Source organism: Plectropomus leopardus, chromosome 5 (genome assembly GCF_026936395.1).
Source record: "Plectropomus leopardus strain MGB_pleo_1.0 chromosome 5, ASM2693639v1, whole genome shotgun sequence".
Lineage (NCBI taxonomy): Eukaryota > Metazoa > Chordata > Actinopteri > Perciformes > Serranidae > Plectropomus > Plectropomus leopardus.
The window spans coordinates 28439010-28460428 of record NC_142180.1 but is presented as its reverse complement, the minus strand read 5'-3'; the positions used below and the strand labels follow the sequence as shown (position 1 = coordinate 28460428).

The 21419-nt window shown below is 38.6% G+C and overlaps 1 protein-coding gene across 1 annotated transcript in view; it reads right to left on the bottom strand.

The window, feature by feature from the left end:
• polrmt (polymerase (RNA) mitochondrial (DNA directed)) overlaps window positions 1-13201 on the bottom strand; it is a 57056-nt gene extending 43855 nt beyond the window's left edge. Inside the window, exons 1-5 of the mRNA XM_042484064.2 lie at window positions 12996-13201; window positions 11165-11263; window positions 10028-10842; window positions 9505-9638; window positions 2562-2748 (exon numbers count right to left, since the gene is read on the bottom strand). Of these exons, the coding sequence (XP_042339998.2) occupies window positions 2562-2748; window positions 9505-9638; window positions 10028-10842; window positions 11165-11263; window positions 12996-13137 (1377 nt within the window). The 5' untranslated portion in view covers window positions 13138-13201. The remainder of the gene's footprint in view (window positions 1-2561; window positions 2749-9504; window positions 9639-10027; window positions 10843-11164; window positions 11264-12995) is intronic.
• Window positions 13202-21419: the final 8218 nt, after the last annotated feature.

Genomic DNA, 21419 nt, shown 5'->3' with positions numbered 1-21419 from the left:
TTTGTAGAAACATGGTGATGCAAAATGATGGACTCTGTAGACGAAAACCTGCTCCCTCTGTAGATTTAAACACCTCATTGTAAGGTAACAAAAACACAACAATCCCTATTTTCAGGTGGTTATAAACTAAAGAAAATGACTTTCTATGTTATATATTCTATTGCTGACCCCCCTAAATCCTGAACACTGGACCTTTAATACGCCTACAATGCACTCACTGGATGGATTAACAAAATTTGACCAGGAGACTTTGGCATCTACTTTTAGTATTGCAAGGTAAGCAAAATTAAATGTTCTGATAAAATGGGAACACATATAGGCCAGCTTCCAGATGAAAATAATCAAATGATAGAATACCAAACAATCTCTGATGGCGAGTTGAAACTAGATCAAACTGCATTTTGTACAAGCATCAGCTTAATCAAAATTCCATCTCACAACAACAAACAATATTCTAATTAGATTGTGTGTCTGCTGCTGACACTGATTCGAAACTCTCCGGAGACCATCCAGTCTGCTCCTCTGTTATCTAGTGGACCAGTTATTTGGACAGCTTCTCAGTCATTAAATCAACCTGCCAGAAAGTCACAGTCAGATAACCGGCCTTACAAATGCAATCAGAGGTAACGGTAATGGAGCAGTCACATTTGACCTGTTTCACTTTTCACTAAGTGGCATAGTTTCGCATACACTCTTAAGATAAAAATACACAACCTGCTGATTGCTACCATAAAGTAGACCAAAAATATGTCACTCAGATGAAGACCAAAGTGAATGTTGCGCAAGCATTAAAGCTAAAAATACTGCAATTGAACAGAAGTTGTTGTTAATGAATCATGTGAGAATCAGGAGTGGAAGTGAGGTGGATCAAAAAGATGGAGAGGTGAGAGGAGGAGAGGCAAGGAATGCGGAGGACCCATTAGAAAGCAGAGTTGGCTCACTATAAATAGGCCAGTGCCTGTCTGGCTGTGAAGGGGTGACAATCAAATCTTTCGTAGTCACGCTGGAGCCTTCTGACAGCTTTCCCAGCTCTCTGGTGCTTTGACTCTCAAAACATACACAAGACTTGGCGTTAAAAAAAAACTCTTACTCTATTTATACATTCATACATTATCACTCTTTAACATGAAGCCCCGTGCAGTTTCTAAATGAATTTAACTCATCCTTTAATGCTTTTAGGTTGAAATCCAATCTTAATGAAATGCATGTCATGGTATGGACGCTTATTCTACATCTCATCTTTTTAAAGTAAGAAGGGTATTACATTTATGATTACAGCAAACATCTGCCATCAAAAGATTAGCATGTTGTAGTTACTGCAACAGCCACTAAATTTAGAGACCAGCAGCTAACACTTAGATGTTCATTATACTTTTCAGGTGATTCATCCATCTCTGTTAAAGACTTATTTCTACCAAGCAGTCTGGTTCAGTTTGTTACACATTAGAATGGTTATTTTTGCATTTTCATTGTCAAAAGTTAGGGGTGGTACCATGGAAACTGTTCCATTCTGTCACATTTTTTTCATTACTCTACATATGAAGTACCCAGCACACTATTCAGATATAAAAACGTGGAGCTAGAAAAATCACAGTCCATTGATTGCTCCTGTGCAGTGCAATAGCACTTTAACCCTGCTCTAAACACTCCACCCTGGTCTTTGTAGTTCTGAAAATGTCATGCAAAACCATTCGGTGGTGATCAGCAAGGTGCAGAAATCATCTGTGAGGAGGAATTACAGTAAGAGCTGGATTAAGCAGTGATGCAACTATTACAAACTGTAATCAACCCAACCTACATTAAGATTTATGTCTGCAGTGGAAACACTAAACAGATCTTCCACTGAGGTACATGTCTGACAGGTTACATACAGTTTTAAGGGTACTATACCCAAAGTGGTGAAAATGTAGTTTTAGCCAAGGCCACTTGGTAAGTGGGTTTTTTTTTTGAGTAATGATGCATGCAAAGCCCATGCATATCTGAATTCTTATGTCAAAGTTAGCTTTGGCGGACTACAAGGACTGCTGCAAGGCCCACTATCGTTTTCATTCCAATATACACCGAAGATACACAAATATATTTACCTCTTAGAGCCCCTATACACTTTTTTGTTTAAATTCTGAAATATTTAACAGGAATCAAATTTTTATTACTAAATGAGCAACAAAGTCTGACAAAAAAACATCCATATTACTTGTTAAGAGTTTGACAGTCAAAACACTGGGATTATGTGGGTGTGGTTTTATCAGGTATGATTAACACTGTTCTGAACACATGAGCAACTAACTAATCAACTGCTCGATTTTGATTTTAAAAAATTGCTAAACTCTAAATGGTGCTTCAAAATGCACAACTTGATCTTTTCTTTCTGACAGGCACTGCCTAGTGAGAAAAGCGAGAATACCACAAATACAGAAATCTTTTATGTAAATAACCGTAATTGTTCGAACGTCGATAGAAAATTGTATGTTCATAAAGCAGACCATCGCTCAACATCATGAGCTGATTGAGTGTACTGTATTACAATAACTGCAAACGTGGTACATGACAAAGCGAGATACCTGAGTGTAGAAGTCCTGAACAAGCGCTGGGATGTACTGCTTTGTTTCTGCGCTGAAGCTGGGCTGGTAGTCGGGCCGGACGGTGCGCACGGCCTTTAGCACCATTTCTCTCTCATCTTGCCGGAACATACACTGGCTGAACAGGTCGTCGACAGACAGGCCATCCTCTTCCATCTGTTTTAGGCACCTGGATAAACAAAGACATTTGGTGTATCAGATTTTTACTGACCCTTAAGCAGCCATGCTTCATCTGTTGAGACCAGGGAATGCTCATCAGAACAAGTGACTTAACAATTCACTTTTGTCAGGTTTTGAGATTTGACTTTTTTTTTTTATCTCCCTTATTGGAGTTTATTTGGAATAAATTCATGCTGTCCAGTCACTCCCCGATGACTAATATGGGCTCTATAATTAAGAATTACCAATAGCACCATCAATAAAGAGTGTTATGGTAGCTTATTAAAGAATATTAACGGGTAACCTCAGTATTTTTCAACCTGGGCTCTTTTTTCCCATGTTTTTGTGCCTAAGTGACTAATGTTAACCACAATTTCTGATATTGGTCCAGTATTAAGCGAGAGAGCTGCAGGCGGCAGCCGTAAAACAAGCTGCTCCGTGCATATGCGGTGTGCAAGATCACTTTACATACACTAAAAGTGCTTTTTTGCCACTTTAAAGATCATTATTTTAAATGTATAACACCGCTGTGGAAAGTATCCCTACAGAGACAGACCTTTCAGTTAAAGAGGATGATAATTTGTGTAAAACCAGAAACAGCCCGAATATTGCTACTGCCAAAGCCACCAGACTTCACTTATATAATGGGGAATTTTATCAGTGTAAAATACAGTTAATTCAAAGTTAAAAACAACAACAAAAAACTCACAAAAGTAATCCTTGTTTGTCTTTAATTTTTCCAACAGTCATGGATATGAAACTATGCTGGCTTTTCACATGCTAATTTACTTTTAAAATCAGAGTGTGTGATAACTTTGGTTAAAACAACTGAAACTTATAATACCTTTTCAAATATGATTCTCTTATATCCTTGCAAGGGTATCAATCCACTAAATGTCTTCAGTTTTTCATATAGTGCCAACAAGAGACAGTCTACAGTCTCCAGACTGATATACTATGCATAGTATACAGTATACTAACATTAAGAAAACATAACCTCCATGCAACTCTGTGGCCCTTGGTAATAATTACAACACTCTTCCTTTCCCTCAGGGTAGCTAAATGTTTGTTCACAATGAATGTTCAGAAAGAGAACCAGCCCATCAGTTAACACAAAAAGTGGATTTTCATTTACGTGAGAGATTATGGTTATTATGATGGAACAGACTTTGGAGTCTGATCACGAGTCCAGAGTTCACAACCTTTGTGACCTGCCTGTTGATGTGGGAATGGGAGTAAGATAATCATATAACTTCCTGAGCTACTGATTAATTCAGCTTATAAAAAAACTCCCTTGTCAGTGGGATCATTGTATATGCCTCACCCACCCTAATCTACAGTCGCAGAATATCAATCTAAGTATTTGCATTGAAGGGCCTTTCTGTCAGACTCATACTATGAGTTTGATCCAGAAGCAGATGGGCACTGACAACATCAGTGAAATGTTTATTTAAATACAATCTCCTAGAGAGAGAAAGCACAGTCTCCATGACTGGGCTGCAGAATGCAGATAATATTAATGTGCAACCAGTCCCTGGAATACAAATGAGAGTTGCAATAACAGGATTATATTATAACTCAATTTGATATATGTTACCTAAGAGGGCTTGTGAATTATATTTTCAGCCTGGTGGATCTTCATTCTTCTGTGATTAGTGAGATTCATTGGCTAAAGTGATACATATCTGTAAGCTGTTTATGAGTTTTGGTATTCAATGTTATTATGCTGTAAACTGATGTATTCTTTTGGTCTTAAAATTGGGCCAATGCAATATTTTTAACAATAACTGAATTTCATCCAGGCATTGTAAGGTATTTGTTTGACCTACAGTGTGCACTTTTTCTTATGTGTAATTATAGTTGTTGTATGTCTACAGGGGTAAAACCTTGTTAGTGCCATGCACAATTTGGAGTATAAAGCCGCTGCCCAACGATTGAGGAGCCTTGTTTGCTTGCACTGCTCCCTAGAGGTTAACGCAGAAACTACATGACTAAGCCGAGAGACAGAAGTGAGCAAAACTCATTTGTCATCGACCACAGAGGATGAGAGCTCTGCTTTTCCCTGCACACCTTTTTCCTCCAGACAATTATAGGTAACAGCGTGCTAATTACCATCTGGAGGAAACCTTGGCTCAGCAACTTCCGCCGACTTAATCTAATCAGAAGTGAGCAGGCTTCTGCAAATGAATGAATGAATACAATGAAGAAAGCATTGCGTTACAATTTTCTGTAGTGTTTGAAGTTATAAAGTGTATATTTCTAAAGCAAGCCAATGAGGTCAAATTTTTTTAGTATTTTCATTCATGCCTCGGAGTCTCTTGTGATGCAATGTGCAATTTTGGTCTGAGTAAATGAGAGAGAGCCTTGAACAAAGAGAGGATTAGTCTGGGTGCTGGCACTGTGGTCCAGAGGAACAAAGAGAGCAGAGAGGTTGAAAGATAGAGCATAATCAGCCTGGTGACTGCTCTGCTGCACCCTAGGGAGCAAAGAGCTCTGGAGGACACAGCACTTACAAAAGGGAAAACTTAAAGGGATAAGTGTGTGCGTGAGCGTGTGCGTGAGTCAGTATGTGTGTGAAAGAGACAGAGGAGAGGGGAACAGATTGGTACATTGAGGGCAAGGATGCTGCAGGGGAGACTTCACAGACGAGAGTGATATTAGGAGAGTACAGCAGTCTGGCCATAATAAAGGGGGAGACAACACAGTAAAGAAAAGAACAGGCACTACAAACACATTGTGTGACAGAGAAAATGATAACAGTGCCGACTGTAAGAGAGGCTGCTTGGCCTGAGACTGAGCAGGAGTGCACCACTGCAGAACAACAATGTCATACAAGCATCAGCTTACAGTGATCGATGGACCAACCAGATACCTACCCACAACCCTACTTCCCTGCCACCTGTCCCGCTATTGGACCATTCTGCATAGGGTGATGTCCCCTGAGTCCAAGGGAAGAAAGTATGTGTGTCACTCTTTGTGGAGTTTGTGCAAACACACTTCACATGACTGAGGCTGATGAAGCTAACAAACAACTAATCAAGCCTGCAGTGACATACGGGAGTGATATATTTAATAATTTCACTGCAAAATCATGTTGGAGGAATGAGCAACTTTGCATGGCGTGATTACAAACTACAGTAGCTGTGCCCCCGTTGACACGGTGCCTTTATCAAAGGACATATTGTGGCTTAAAGGTTAGACCTTGAGAAGACTTAAGGGTTTGGGCTGAACCTGCACTCACATTCGCAATGAAAATCACCAAAATGGTGCGTGGTTATGGTGTATTCAGGCAGATTTTGTCAACATATAAACTCAAAAAAGAAAGAAATCTAGTTTTTTTTCAATGTCACCAACAAAGTTGCAACTAAGCTTGGGTTGTATGTATTTTTTTCATACCTTCTTGATATTTCACAAGGGTGTACAGCATTTTATGGTATTAATGTAAAATGAAACAAACAAAAACTAGAATTACCACCTAGTGGTTGTATGTCTCCGCAAACAGTCAAGTTGCAGGTACAGTTTATATCCATGTCTGTAAAAACATGAATATGTCACACGCACCTTCTCTCCGGGAATCAGCAGAGTTTCAAGGTGGCCACCCAAGATTCAGAGTGTCACCAGATTCAGTGTCTGACCAAATGATTCCCCTTCTGTTCCTGAGATATGACATTGAATAATGGCCAGAAAAGCTTTTTGCAGAACATTATGATGTCTCAGTGAAGTTAACCTTTCGATATATAAGGCATCACTTCATCTTTTTATCCTTTTAGACATTTGCGTGAAATTTTTTTCATAATTAGTGTATGAATTCTTGTGTTTTGTCTTGAGTTTTGTGTGGTCACAGAGACCCTAAACTTTGACCTCTTAACCACCAAACTTTAATCAGTCCAAGTGGACAATGGGCCAAATTTGAAAAAAAAAAAAAAAATCCCCTCATGGCATTCTTGAGATATTGCATTCATGAGAATGGGATGTACCCGATAACATAATGTCTCTGGCCATGATTGTCAATGTCGTAGAGGTATGCTGTGTTTCTAATATGCAATCTAAGTTTAAATACTTATGATCCACAGAATAATGAACAGATTGGAAATAAGGGCATCCCTTTCTGGTGGACCCGATAACACTGAGCAGATACTAACCCATCAGTAGGCTCAATGGAGACGATGTGTTGGATAACATGATAAATAGATTGACCTGCACTTTTACAGCACTTTTCAGAGGCATTTTGCTTTTTAATTAATCCTGTAACGTTATCCCCACCACTCGAAGTTGCCATCTTCCTCAGCTCAGCTTACTTTTCCACCAGTGGAGACTGACCTCTGGTGGCACATACTGTGCACCACATCACCTCAATATAGCATCTACGTATCAATACAATACAAAGAGGAGCATCTATTTTTGACCTTATTGAAAATTATACCTTTTAGATTTTTAAATACCCCTGTATACAGTAATACCTTGATAATACCTAAGCCTTGTGGCAACTAACAGGGGCTCACTCCACATGTTCTCGTGTCTTTCACAACTGGCAGGCAATGTACTGAGTTAACAGTAACTACTAGGACCAAATAGATTTTTGAGGGTGATTCAGATATCGATGATTGAGAGTTGAAAGCTTTTGGATTAGGAAAGCCCTGTCTACATGTTGTATTCTTAAAATGCACATTGTTAAGGAGGAGACTCCTGAACTAAGACATGACTTACATAACATATTTAAAAGAGGGCATGAAAGTGTATTGTTCAACGGGGTCTTTATATCAACATGCATTAGGATAAACAAAACAAATATAGCTTGTGTGCTGTACTTTCCTGCTATCATAACTCAAGACTAATGTCAGGGCCCCTAAGAAAAAACAGAAAAGTCAATATGAGCCTGCCACTGTCTGGGCAGCAGGCCAGCTGATTGTATCGACAGCCATCAAACAGGCACACACAGAGTGACACATGTAGTGTTGTGCTGAAGCTGTGCACAGTAGGTGTATACTGTATGTGCTATATGTCAAGTAATAAATCTAAGTATGGAGCTGAAACGGTCTTTACAATAACATGATTAATAATACTTAAAAGTGAGTTGTCAGGATGACCTAGTTACTACTGAGACACAACTGGGCTACTGACTGTCAAGTTTGTCCTTGTAAAAAAAAAGTTGCAATAACTTCCAGGGTTGTCTAACCAAAAATTAATTAAATACACCACAGTGCACGACAGCAGAGTTCAGCTGTCTTGTTACAATTTAATTAGTTGAAGACAACCTCATTAACACTGTGTCAGCATGCTGCCACAACCAAAACAATTCTAAGTGGCTTTGTGAAAAGCTGCAATAATTATTACAGAAACATCCACAATCGACAAAAAATTTAAGGAACAACCCTGTGATGCCGAGTTGCCATGGAAACAATATCAGCGATGAGAAAAAGGCACAGCAAATAAGGTACAAAGTGTTAGGAACACTTGATTCTGTCAGCTTAATGCAGGAGAGACACTGAACAATGAAACTGTTAAGCACTAAAGCATGCTTAAATTTACAATTCATACACTGCTTGGTTTTTACAAATGAACCAGTCAGGACGGAGCCATGATGGCAGGGAGAAGCTCTGAATGTCCCAGCGAAAATCATTATTGCCACAACAAAACCAAACAAATTCAGCATAAAAATAGATCATTACAGAATATATTACAAAAATGGGAAAACCACCACCTGACCACTGCTGCTATCCTCCAACTCTCAGCTAAACCGACAACAACCCAACCACGAAAAACACAAGACGTTAAAATAGAAAAACCACTGTTGGGATACTTCTTACACTGTGTTACTTCTCTGATTATTTATAGATCATAATGGTCATTAGTTGTGATAATCGTGGCAACAATCATGAAGAAATACTATATGCAAGAACTCAGGAAGGATGTGCACAAGTGTAAACTGTGAGCACAGCATGACCCCTGCTGGTAAGTCTCTGCATTACCACAGCTCACCTTTCAAACTCAAACATTGACCCATGACCTTACAGTAATACCATAGTTGCTCTATAGCAAAAGATGACATATTAAATAAAAATGCTCTGCTGATGGTATGAAATGGTATACATTTATGGTCTCCTATGTGAGCACAGTTGCAGAATGTCTGAAAGATATGTCATATGTCATTATTATCCGAAACAGTTTATCCTGTTAAGGGTCGTGGGGGTGCTGTGGCCTATCCCAGCTGACATGGTACACCTTGAACAGGTCACCAGACTTTCACAGTGCTGACACAGACGCAGACAACTATTCTAGGGGTAGACAGATTATCAGCCTGGCCAATTATCGATTTTTTGCCAATTATCTGCATCGGCATTTTATTTTAATAAAATGCTAATAACACCAATAGTGCAAAGAAAGTGTCAGAATGGGGGGAACTTTTACTTTGTAAAACCCCAGGGACCTTTCTTTATTTATTCAATTTTTTATTTAAATTTTCACTTGACTCCATAAAAAAAATTCCTGGGAACTTGCTGTATATGATGATGAATATTTCAATTTCGATTCGACATTTACTTAATTCATTTACATTAAGTTTTGTGTTGGAGTTTGTTATATTCCAAATTCTAAATATTGACAGAAAGATTTTCATTTTTATTGTAAATGCACATTGGTTGGTAAAATATAAAATAATTCAGATTCAAATCAAATGTGTTCACTTGTAAATGTTTGTTGTCACAAACACGGGTGTTAATGAGTCTTCTCTTGGGTGGCATTAGTGTGTGTGTGTGAGTGTGTGTACCTTGTGATGACCCTTGGGGGACAGCTGGGATTGCGGCCCATGCACTCCAAGGCAGCACAGTAGGATCCTGCATTTGGCTTTAGACCAGCTTCTTCTATTAGAATAAATATACGTCCAAGAGGATTTAATGAGCCCTGCAAACAGAGAGAGAGAGATGCATGGGAGGACCATCAAACTTTGCTTAAACGTTCTCTTTATACCGATGTTTCCTCAAGAAATGTTTAGACACCATGGAAATCTGACAAGTTAACAAAGATGAGATTTAAAGTGCAATAAAGTGAATCAAAAACGCTACCTGAAAACCAGGGAATGTGCAGTTATTTTTAATATAAACACTCACATTATCTCATTCACAAGTCAGAAATTACCATCCTGAGGAAGTTTGCCATCAGTCATCAACAGCAACAAGGAAACATATGCAGAATTTTAATACTTCACTTGTCATCTTTCTGAAGTTTCTTAAACTTGCTTTGATCGGTTAGCGAAACAAAAAACCTTGCAAAGTACCACTTGTTGAACTCACCTTCTTGGCCCACACCCTCATTAAGATGTTGTAGATGTCTGTGTTCAGATGTTTACGTCGACTCAAAGCTCTGTGCTGGGTGAGAAGGACCCTGTGTGCCCTCTCAATGTCCCCAACAAACACACAAGTCTCTAGGAAACAGCGAATGCTCAGCTGCATGTTCTCACACACAGTTCCCTTCTTGTGCTTCTTGACAGGCTGCAGTCCACTTGAAGATTCCCACTGGCTTTCGTGTTGATCAAGCCTCAACTCAGCCTCCTCCACCTCAGCCAGCTCATTGGCCATGGCCTCAACATCAACATCTGCATCAGCATCAGCATCAGCATCAGCAAGAGTCTGCTTTGGGCCTTCTGCACTGGGAAGTGGTGTTGGAGAAACTGCAGTAATCTTATCACTCAATTCAGTTTGACCTCTGTTTTTTGCAGTCAGGGGTTTTTTCTTTTTAGCTTTGGTAGAAATAATTTTGTGTGATGTACCGGGGAGCATCAAGCTGCCTTTGCTACCTTTAGATTTGTCCACACATTTCTTCTCCGCATTCATCTTAGTTTTTTGTTTGAGGCCCTGCTGTATTTTGAGATTGTTTTTCTCCTCCTTTGTTAATTTTTCCATCCAGCGGCTCAGCTGAAATTTAGAAGCTCCTTTAGCAACAGTATGTCCTGGTTCAGGAATATCAGTTTTCTCCTTAGGGGTGCTTTTGGGACCTTTACCAGATAGAACCACTCTTCCAGAGGAGGGGGCTTTAACAAATTGCACCTTTGCATGCTGGACATTTAAAACAGTGTCAGATTGGAGCTGCTGGATCCTGGCCTCAAGCACTGAGAGAGAGAGAGAGAGATAGAAAAGGTGTCTTAACAAAATCACTGAATAGACTGTTTTAGAGTAACAGACTCAAAAAGACAGATCTACTTATTAAATTCGCAAAAGGGCCAAGTAAGTGTCCAAACACCAAACAGACAAGAGTCTTGGACAAAATCAGAAACACATGCAGTTTGAGATGGCAGCATACAGAAGAAAACCTCAGGATACTCTCACATAACAGTGTTTGCCAGAAATTGTTATTATTTATTGTATGTTACTTTGTGGAATTGAGGGTTAGAGACGTAGCAGCTTGACAGTCTGCCATATACAATAACATACCGTCTAACAACTGAGACTGTTCCAGTACACGTTTCTTTGCATCTTCCCTCCTTGGGATTACGAATGAAACATTTCTTCTTTGAAGCTTGAAGGGTGTCTCTAAAAAAACAAAAACAGTAATATATCATTACACATAATAAGTCTTATTTTTCTGTCATTTTGCCTTTGGGGAAGAACATACAACTTGAAATGGGTGTATAAATCACTCTGGTTATCTTAGACCAAAAATATGAAAACTTGTATGATAATGATATTATTTGTAAGGAGAATCTTCTTTTGCTAAAGAAATTAGCTTTGTTAGACCTCTCAATTCTGTGCTGTTTGCTCTTTACATTGGATCCAAAACCTTAATTTCTATTTATGGTCAAAGAACAGTCATGCATTTTCAGAGAGGCTTAAGGAAAACATTTGTCACATCAAACAACAAACAAACAAACAAACAAACAAACAAACAAACAAACAAAAACCATGTCACACTGCAGGCATCTCCTCTGACAAATAAAGAACAGTCCTCCTAACATTTCTAACATGCTAATTTTGCTGCATTTCTACGCACACAGAAGGAGGATTTGAGGGTTAAGAGTCTCACTCAAAGACTAGAGGGAGCTGGGGATCGAACCTCCAACATTTTGTGAGACCCGTGTCACCACCTGAGCTTCAGCCACCACAGGCTGCCAAAATGGGCTACAATGACATTGCTATGGTTGCATAAATTACTGGTTTAGGACATCATCATTAGCAGTCAAGAAGGTTTTCTTATAGAGTTCCTTGTAATATTAGTGATAGTTTAGGACTGTTTGTTATTTATGAGGGGGGTTGCAAAAAGGGACACGCATTTCAAAGCACTAGGGAGGGACTTAAATTCCTCATTTTAGGGGCTTAGGGGAGAGGCATGCAATTTTAAATGGCTTTATTTTGTATTTATTTCACAACTGTTTTTTTTTTTTTTAATAAAACATGACTTCTGAACCTGCAGGTGGGTTTGGAAAGCATGTTTTCTTATTTTTTTTAATAATAAATAAATTAATAAATATCACCAAAATTATGCCATTTATCACAGACAGAAAGTATCAAAACAAAAATTATCAATCAATGTCAAAATTTCAAATTTTCAGTGGTCCTTGAACAACTTCATGTGGGACGAACACTATAACCAAATCTACCCTTGTAACAGTAATATTTCATCAAAATAACATCATTCTACATGTCTACATCACATTTTTACAACATAATAAAATAGTGAAACCGTTTGCACTAACAAACCAGCATGCAATGAAAGAGTGAAAAAACAAGGCTTTTCTTTTCAACTCCAGGATTTCGTGTCGATAACTTTCAAAATAAAAGTCTTTCAAATCTAACAACTATTTTATGGTGAAGGGGGGGTGATGCACTTCTTCTAAGTCACTCAGGGAAGCACAAAGAAACATATCTGTAGCTTCAGGGAGGGTAAAAAAAAACCCAAACAAACCAAGTCACACCCCAGCCTCCTGCCTCCTCTGTTCAAATAAAGAACAGTCCCTTACATCACCTTTAAGTTATTTCAGCTGACCAAAGCAGCAACAAAGACTCCTGAAATATTTACTCATTCTCTGTGAAAAGCGTTAACCATTATTTGGTCAGTTATTGTCCACAAACAAAACATCTTCAGACTGGACTCAATAATAAATCCCTTTATCAAACGATTACACTCTTCTGGGACCTATTTGCTAAAACCCCAGATTAAATAAACATGTAAGCACGTCTACATTTAACACCAAAGTCCTCGACGACACTGGGCAAACATGTCCATCACAGTGTCTTTGACTGGGACATGAAGCTGGGACAGACTCACCTGATATCCGTCTAACTGCTCCGTTTCTTAACGACAAACACAGCTGAAAGTGGTCCGCCAGCGACACGCGAACAGCACATTTTTCAAATAAACTGCGACGATTCAGACATTTAGCGAAGGCACAAACTCGGAGAAGTGACATGTTGACATGTAATAACCGCGTTATTTCTCCGCACTAGGCAGCCATCTTAAATGAGACCAAGCTAATCGCGAGGGAGCGATCATCGTTGTTTAAGGCCTGGTTAGAAGATCACAGATAAATCGAGCTGCGTCACAACGGGCCTCGTGCAGTAAGAGTCTCTTAGTTTTTAGAGACAAAATATTTGAGAAGTTTTCTCCAAATGCACCAAACGTTCTTAACCATCCCAATCTGCTCTTATGCAGGTGTGCTCAATGCTGTATCCTACCTGATAATAAGTCACTTATTAGCACAGGTGTGGCTTTACTATAAAACTGTAGTTTTTGTGTCATGTACAATGTCTCTGGCACGTGACCAAGACTGGAGAAATGGTACCAAAAAGGTTGTAAAAAAAAAACAAAAACGTCTGCAGTAATGACATGTAGGTCCTGTTAAATAAACTGAAACAAAGTAAATATTATTTCAGGGAAATGTATTAAAGTATTGAAAGTAAAAGTACACATGCACAAAGGTTTAAATAAATCAATATCATTTAAATAATTCAAAAATAAAACAGCAGGTCATCATACATACAGTTTATATGAGAAGCTGGAACTATGAAATGTTTTTTGCATGAAAAATGACTTACACAAAGAAAGAAATAGTTGCCAATTAATTCATCGACTACTTGTCTCAGCTGCACTTGTATATTGTCCTATTTTTGGTTGGTGTGTTAAAATCTTAATATGTAAAGTGTTTATCTAATAATAGCAGTGGAGAAAAAAGTACAATACTTCCCTCTGAAGTGCAGTGGAGTAGAAGTGTAAAGTAGTATGAGACTAAAATATTCAAATAAATGAAAAGTAACCTCGAATTTGTACTTGAGTAAATGCACTTAGTTACATTCAGGTCAGCAGAGGGACGCACAGTAACTGATGTTACAGTGGGTCTAACTGGGATTAATGCAACAAGTACAGTTGAATTTCTCTAGACCTGAGATGTAATTATAGTCATTATAATTACTTAAAACCTCTTAACCTTTTAAAAAATGTTCCTTTAATGTAAAACTTATTTTTCCTTGCACTGAATAATAATTTGTGGACTGTGAAAGAAAGATGTTTTTCTCTTACCTTGGTATGAGTGTTCTTGACCACTTACATTTTCTAAGAGAAAAGCAAAAATAAGAAAACATTAGTGAAACCTAAAAATAAATGGGTACTAACATAATAAGAACAAATCCTGGATACGAGCAGAAATAAGAGAAAATTCGCTGGTATATCTCATTTCATGAGGCCCATTGTTACACGTCTTAACATAATGCCGATGTAGCTAATGAATTAAGTGAGAGCTCACTGAAATACCTCCTGATCGGCAGGGTCAGCTTGAGTGCTTGATTAAGGTTAAGTTCCTTTATTTTCACATATTAGGCTAAATGAGAATAAAAGTGCTCCTGTGATTATGTTATAGTTGCACCACATTGCCAAAATTATGTAGACTTTCCCATCCACATACTTTGTGTACTTTTGGTAAAGCTCATGCTTTTTGATTTACATGTTTATTATATGTTAGAAATTCAGGTGTCCACATAGTTTTAGTTACACGGTGCACAACATTAAACTGTCAGTGAAAGATTACAAATTGCATGTTGAGTATTTGTAACTCGTTGTTACACACTAAGATTAAACAAATAAGTCTCAGGTTATACAAACTAATGCAATTACTTGGGTACAAAATCGTACTCATATTTTCAAACATATTTTAAATAAATCAAGTTACTTTTATTGTTTCATATAAATGTTAAAATGAACCAGATATTATAAGTATAATAAAAACAACCACCAGTTTCAATTAATGTAAGAAGTTTGCTCAAATAAAGCTTGTAAACAAATGTAAAAAAAAAAAGGTTTTATACTGCTATCATATTATCAGACTTTATTTGTATACCACTTTGCATACAAACAGTCTGTAACACTAATTGCTTCATACAGTAAAACCTGCACTTTATTGCTGAAGATCTCTATAAAAAAATGATTCTCTTTTCATTTGTTTGTTTTCTGTGTCTTAAACGAAAAGGTATCAGAATAGTTTGAAATGAATAGGAAACGATGTTTGGCCTACAGGTGGCAGTCTAATCACAGTCAACCAAAGTAGAGCTAGAGGTCAAACAGGAGACCAAGGTGATAATGAGTGTTCAATGATATAATGACAAAAGCAGCAGTCTTGTGTCATAATTTGACATTTGTATTCACACATATGATAGTTTTTTTCCCCATTTAATGATAGATCAGTTTAGTTTGGAAAGAAGTTAAAGTACACTTGAATGGATAATCGTACTAGTCCAGCTGTCAAATTTACTTCATGCTGTTTTCTTTCTGGAGGTAGATCATGAATACTCAGCTGACAAAGTTGTGAATATATTGCATAAGACCTTCAAATGAAATGTTAAAATTAAGTGAAAAGTAAAGCAAAATTCACAATGTTTCAGCCTCTTTCGAAATAAACCTGCAACTTAAAAACACAGCAAAATTCCCGATAGGTGTGTGTATGTTATCTCAGGACTTGTTACAGTTATTGTGCCAATTAATATCTCATTAATAGAGAAAAAAAATGAGAGGTTGCATTTATTTCCATAATGCACACGCAACCTGCACTCATGCTGACACGACCAGACTGCTTGTTTCAGCCAATTAAAAATGGCCGTCCTCTTCTTCCAGTCGACTTTTGAACTTCAAACATCACACAGTTTAAATCAAGTGTGACTCAGCTCCAAATTGAAAGTAAAACTGAGTGTATCTCATTCACATCCTGTGTACTTTCTGACCCCCAGCAGTGTCAGCCTCCTCCTGTCATGCATCTATAAAGCATTCTTAAACACTTTAGCGGCCCTTTGTGTCTCGGCAGGCTGGAGGTTAACACAAGCACTACTTGACAGTGAGAGAGGGAGAGAGCAGGGGGGGCAGAGAGGGAAATGAGGTCCAGGCAGTACATCTTTTCTCAGTGGAGGCAGTGGCTGAGAGCACAGCGGTGGGTGTCTGCTGCTGAGCTGTAGGTGAGGATCAGGAGGTGTTTGTTGCCACGGTTCACGAGCAGGGCCCCTTGACAGCCTCGTTTGATGTGGTTGGCCCCTGTCGGCGGCTGGCTCTTTGCGCTGGTGTGACAGTCATTGCCGGGTGAGTGACTGTCAATGCCTCGACCGACAAAAGAGGAGAAGACAGGCATTCATGGGGCCTGATAATGGCCAGGCCAGGACAAGGCTGCCATTCTCATACACTTTGATCATGTGGATTCTTTTGCACACCTTTGTAGGGGCTCCCTATTTGTTTAACAGATGGAGAGAGGGCTGTTTTTGATGGAGATACTTCTCCGTGAGATGCCTGTGTTGGTAAATGCCTCTGGCATGTGTTTGTGTGTGTGTGTGTGTGTGTGAGGGTCTTGTGTGTGTGTGTGTGTGGGTTTGTGTCTGCACCATTTGCACGGAATTAGTGACCCACGGAAAAAAAAAAAAACTACTTAAGAAACTCTCCGTGTGAGACTCCACATATGTGACATCTGAGAAGTCATATTTAGAGCTGAATTTGAAAACTTTATTCAACTTTTCTTTTTTTTCTTTCAAAATCACACTTTTCGGCTGCGACAGGCAGCACATTAGTACTTTTTACAGTCTGCTGTAGACTTCCAGAGCGCTGACACAGACATTATTTATGAAATATTACTCATCAAATCACACACTTAATGTCCATTACTGTCCATTATAGAGACAAATATGAGAATACTCATTTGGGTTTCTGCACAGGCCTTTACTGGACTGCTGTGACTCACACAGCTCTTACTGCATTTAAAGATGGATTCAATTAGTGAGTCAGTTAAAATTTCTTCGGATGTGTCATGCTACTATTCACAAGTGCATCTTAATAGAATAATTTGGAATCCAGTATAGCTACTTAAAACTTCAATCATGTTAGGTCAACTTCAACGTTCAGACAAAGCTACTGCGCCTCAGAAATGCTGAGTCAGCAAAGACTTTTTAAAGGTCCCATATACTCGTTTTCAGGTTCACACTTGTATTTTGGGTTTGTACTAGAACATGTTTACATGCTTAAATGTTCCAAAATACTTTATTTTTGCTTACACTGTCTGCCTAAATATACATTTATTGACCCTTCATTTTAGTGCCTGACTCTATGAGTCTTCCTCCCAGAAAAGCCCGGCCTGCTCTGATTGGCCAGTGTTTTCTGCACTCTTGGTACGTCTGCATCGTCACTGCAGTTGGGGGAATGACCGTGACGGCACTGTAGCACACTTTCTATCTTTATGGATGAAATCACCATGACTTTGAGTTAACGAGAACAATCGCTTCCAGGTAGACAACTATTAACTGATTTCAAGTATAGAAGTATACAAAATCAACACACTTATGTTCTTCTGTTGTCATTTTCAGCTGTGACTGTAACGTTTTAAGATATATATGATTAAACATATCAGTATCAGTGTTACCTTACAGTCTTACCTTACACACTGATCAACTGCCATGGTAGACCAGCAGCTCCTGTGTTGTGCTAAGCAAAATTACTGCTTTTGTCAATGGAGTCTGGAGGCAAGGTAAAGCAATGAAAATTTTCTATATTTTGTACAAACTTTAACAGATATTGATTTTTTGGGCAGGCCTTTTGTAGTGTCTAAAAACGAATCGATTAAAGGAGCGTTTGCTTATCACCACTGGATTTTTTTGTACGCGATGCAGGTGTTTTCTATCCGGAAGTTATTGTAAAATAAATATTGTGATTCGGTTTAGCTTTAACATCAGACTTTAACGGAGGTCGTGCGGGGTCGTTTAGAGGCACCGTTTCTGAATACCGACTGTGTGCATTTCTCTGTGGATCAAGCATTTTGATATTTTCGCAGTATTCATTTAGCCCTTATACCTGCTTTATTTTTAAAAATTCCATGGAAATCTGACTATTTACAATATGGGACCTCTTAAGTGCTTTTTCTGTCCTCACCACTGCAATCCTGTTCTGTCCGTGTCCCATGTTGTGTTTATACATCAGATTAGCGTGCACAGATGTTATATCACCCTTGACAAGTCACATTTTTATTCATCAAACTCTATCACTCAGTTAGATCGCAAACATTATCAGAAGAACTGGATCTGTCAGAACAATTCACAGTATCAGATAGTTGACCCACTTATCATAAAGCTACCGATAGACAATGTTCACATGCAGGATATGCAAATGGCCACATCCTCAGTGGGGCTGAGTTGGGCTGATCTAGTCAGTTCTGCTAACCACATCCGGATGTTTGGAAGCCAACCACAGTTGACAGCTCAAAGATATCAAGCACACCTGTGTTGGCTCTGATGCAACAACACAGGCAGCGTTGGACACGCTGAAAGGATAAATGACCTAATAGCTAAAATTATAAGAATTTATTGCTCGTGAGTAATATGTGCGAGATATTTTCTTTATGTGATTAGCATGTACAATAGAGAAAAAGTTGCTGTCTGGAAACAGTTTCATTTCAAAAACAAACACTGTCCTACCACCGAGTTACAAACTGGCAGAATGTCAGTATAAAAGCACGAGGTCATGGGTGAGCTAAAACACAACTACAAGAGCAAAGCGGGAGAAAGAGAGGGACAAGGACTTAGGGGGCAGGCAAAACAATTAATAATAGGGAGCTATTACTGAGGGATTGTCAGTGCTAGGAGGGAGGTCGGGTTTCAGACCCTTTTGAAGACTTTGATGGTACAAAACAGGCCTCATTATAGAGATATTATCTCTATTCATACACTTACAGAGCCGCTTGGATTCCTGCTGGGAAAGATTAGGTTCCTCCACTTGAGAACATCCTCCTTGGGTGCCTGGCTCACAGAGCGCTGTTCTCAGCTCAGGGCACACCCACACAGCCGCCACACTGGTCCAGACTGAAATATCTCTACAGCTGAACGGATTAAGATGAACGTTTTTACAGACACTTGTGGTCCTCAGAGGATGAATCCTGTTTAATTTGATGATCACTATACTTTTTCACTTACATCACCATGAGGTTGGAATTTGGGGTTTTGAGGGAAATGTTCAACAACTATTGGATGGTTTTCATGGATAATGAAAATTGGTTCATGTTCATGTTCCCCTCAGGATGAATTGTTATAGCTTATAGATACTATATCTTTGTCTTGGAAGAAACAATTCAGCTCCTTATTTGGAGAACACTAAATTCTGATCTATTTCTCCAAAAATCCCGAACGAAAAAAAAAGTGTAAATGAATGAATCAGCAGGAGTTGATTTTCTTTCTCTTTTCTTTTTTTTGGCTGTGCTCATAGGTTTCTCAAATGTTTCTCAATACTGAGAATAGATAAAATTCACAAAGTTGAGACTTGAATTGATCACAGAGACAAATTTCTGAAATTGTAAAGGTTTATTTACAAGCCAACTGAGTTTTCTTTTGGATCTTAATGTTGTCTCAAGAGCTTATAATTTCAGATATTATAACGACTACACCCTGAGGGATTAAGATTCAGTTTCATCTTAATCCTTCAAGCTCTAGAGATTGTACCATGCAGTGAGAGAAACAAATTAACAACAAATTAGGATCAGGATGAGACAAGAGGTTTGTCTGCGCCACGTATTGCACGCCTTAGCTCAGCAGCGTCTCAGACACAGCGGAGGTGTACTGCAGTCGCATTAAGCCGCACAAATCAGATTGTACCAAGCAGGAAGTCAAGCAGCGTTGCATCCTGTCAATTTTCAAAACAAAACACTTTGTACAAACTCAGGATCATGCTTTACAGTAAATAATAATTAAGAACAGTACTGTATTTTTAAACAAAAACACAATTAAATTGACTACATTTCTGTTTCATTCATAATGGAGTTATTAATTATTCATGTCTATAATTATTAAAATGTATATGTTTTTTACTAAAACACAGCATAATATCTGTCTTCTATTTCATGTATAACTGGATGTTCATCAAGGGAAAATGACAAAATAAGCATAATCTAAGCAAGTCTCGAGTATCAGCCAGCAGGACGCTTCTGTGATGCTCACCAACGCTCCCGGTGGGACACAGAGCTGCATGGAGGACGTAGCAAAACAGCATCATAGACGTAATGTCTTGGATGTAATGTCATAAACGTAATGTCATCGACACGTGTTTGTTGGAATCAACGGGTAAGTTTGATGCAATCATCAGGTCAAATTTGTAATTTGTCCAATACTCTGGTTTACAAAATACCTGCAAAACTAAAGACATTGCCATCAGCCACGGCTCTAGTTTGCGTCTGATCCAAATGTTAAAAAGCTAAATACTCATATGTACTAGCATTTAGCTCAAAGCGCCACGGCGCATACAGACTGATTCATAGTTTCCGTGTCTGCGTGTCCACAAGTTTTAGCCCATAACTGCAACGATCATCGCTGACCCCTGTGCAGACATCTGCATGCAGCCCATAATTGATACTGTGCAGACTGTACATATAGCAAGCGTGCTGACTGTGCATGCTTCAATTACAAAATATTATCTCTTATTCCACAGTCCAGTTAACGGCTTGACCATAAGATTAGCTTAAAGTTGGATATTCAGATATCCAGATATTCATGCTGGACCCAACTGCTTCTTCTAAGTTTCAATTTCACCAAACTTTAACAGTAGGAGCACCATACACTCACCTCCCAATCCTTCCATTAACTTCCATTAAGTAATTTGAAATGAACTGCATGCGCACTCAGTGACTGCACCTGTCCACTGACGTTCAATGCAGAAAAAAGGCCTATGTCCGAGCCTTTAGTATAGCCTGACAGAGCTGCTTGCATTAGTCCATTGTTTATTTCCAAAAGTTTCCATGTACCTTATTCTGACCTGTGAAATCAGAAGCTATGCAGCAGATTACACCCTGATTTGATTTTAAATTCTAAACTGGACATTTATCAAATGCTCAGTATGTGTTATGAAATCGTGTAAATGACGTTAGGTTTCAACATCAAAGATGCACGCTGTAAAACAGCAGGAGATTGCACATTATGACATTTAACAAAGAAATACATTATGCTTGCGTCAGCTCTGGCACTGAGCTCAGAGCCCAAACATTTGCTTCCAAGACACCACAAAGCAATCTGCTGCCACATCTGACACTCACATGGGGCCCAAGCTTTGTTGTTGACCTCAGGGGGACACACTGATTTTTGAGAAATTATACAGTACATAGACTTATTGTTTGATTTTAATTACAGGAAATTCTGCAAAGGAAGGACAACTGGAACTTTCTCTCACTTGTTCTTTATTTTTTTCTGTCTTTGTTTT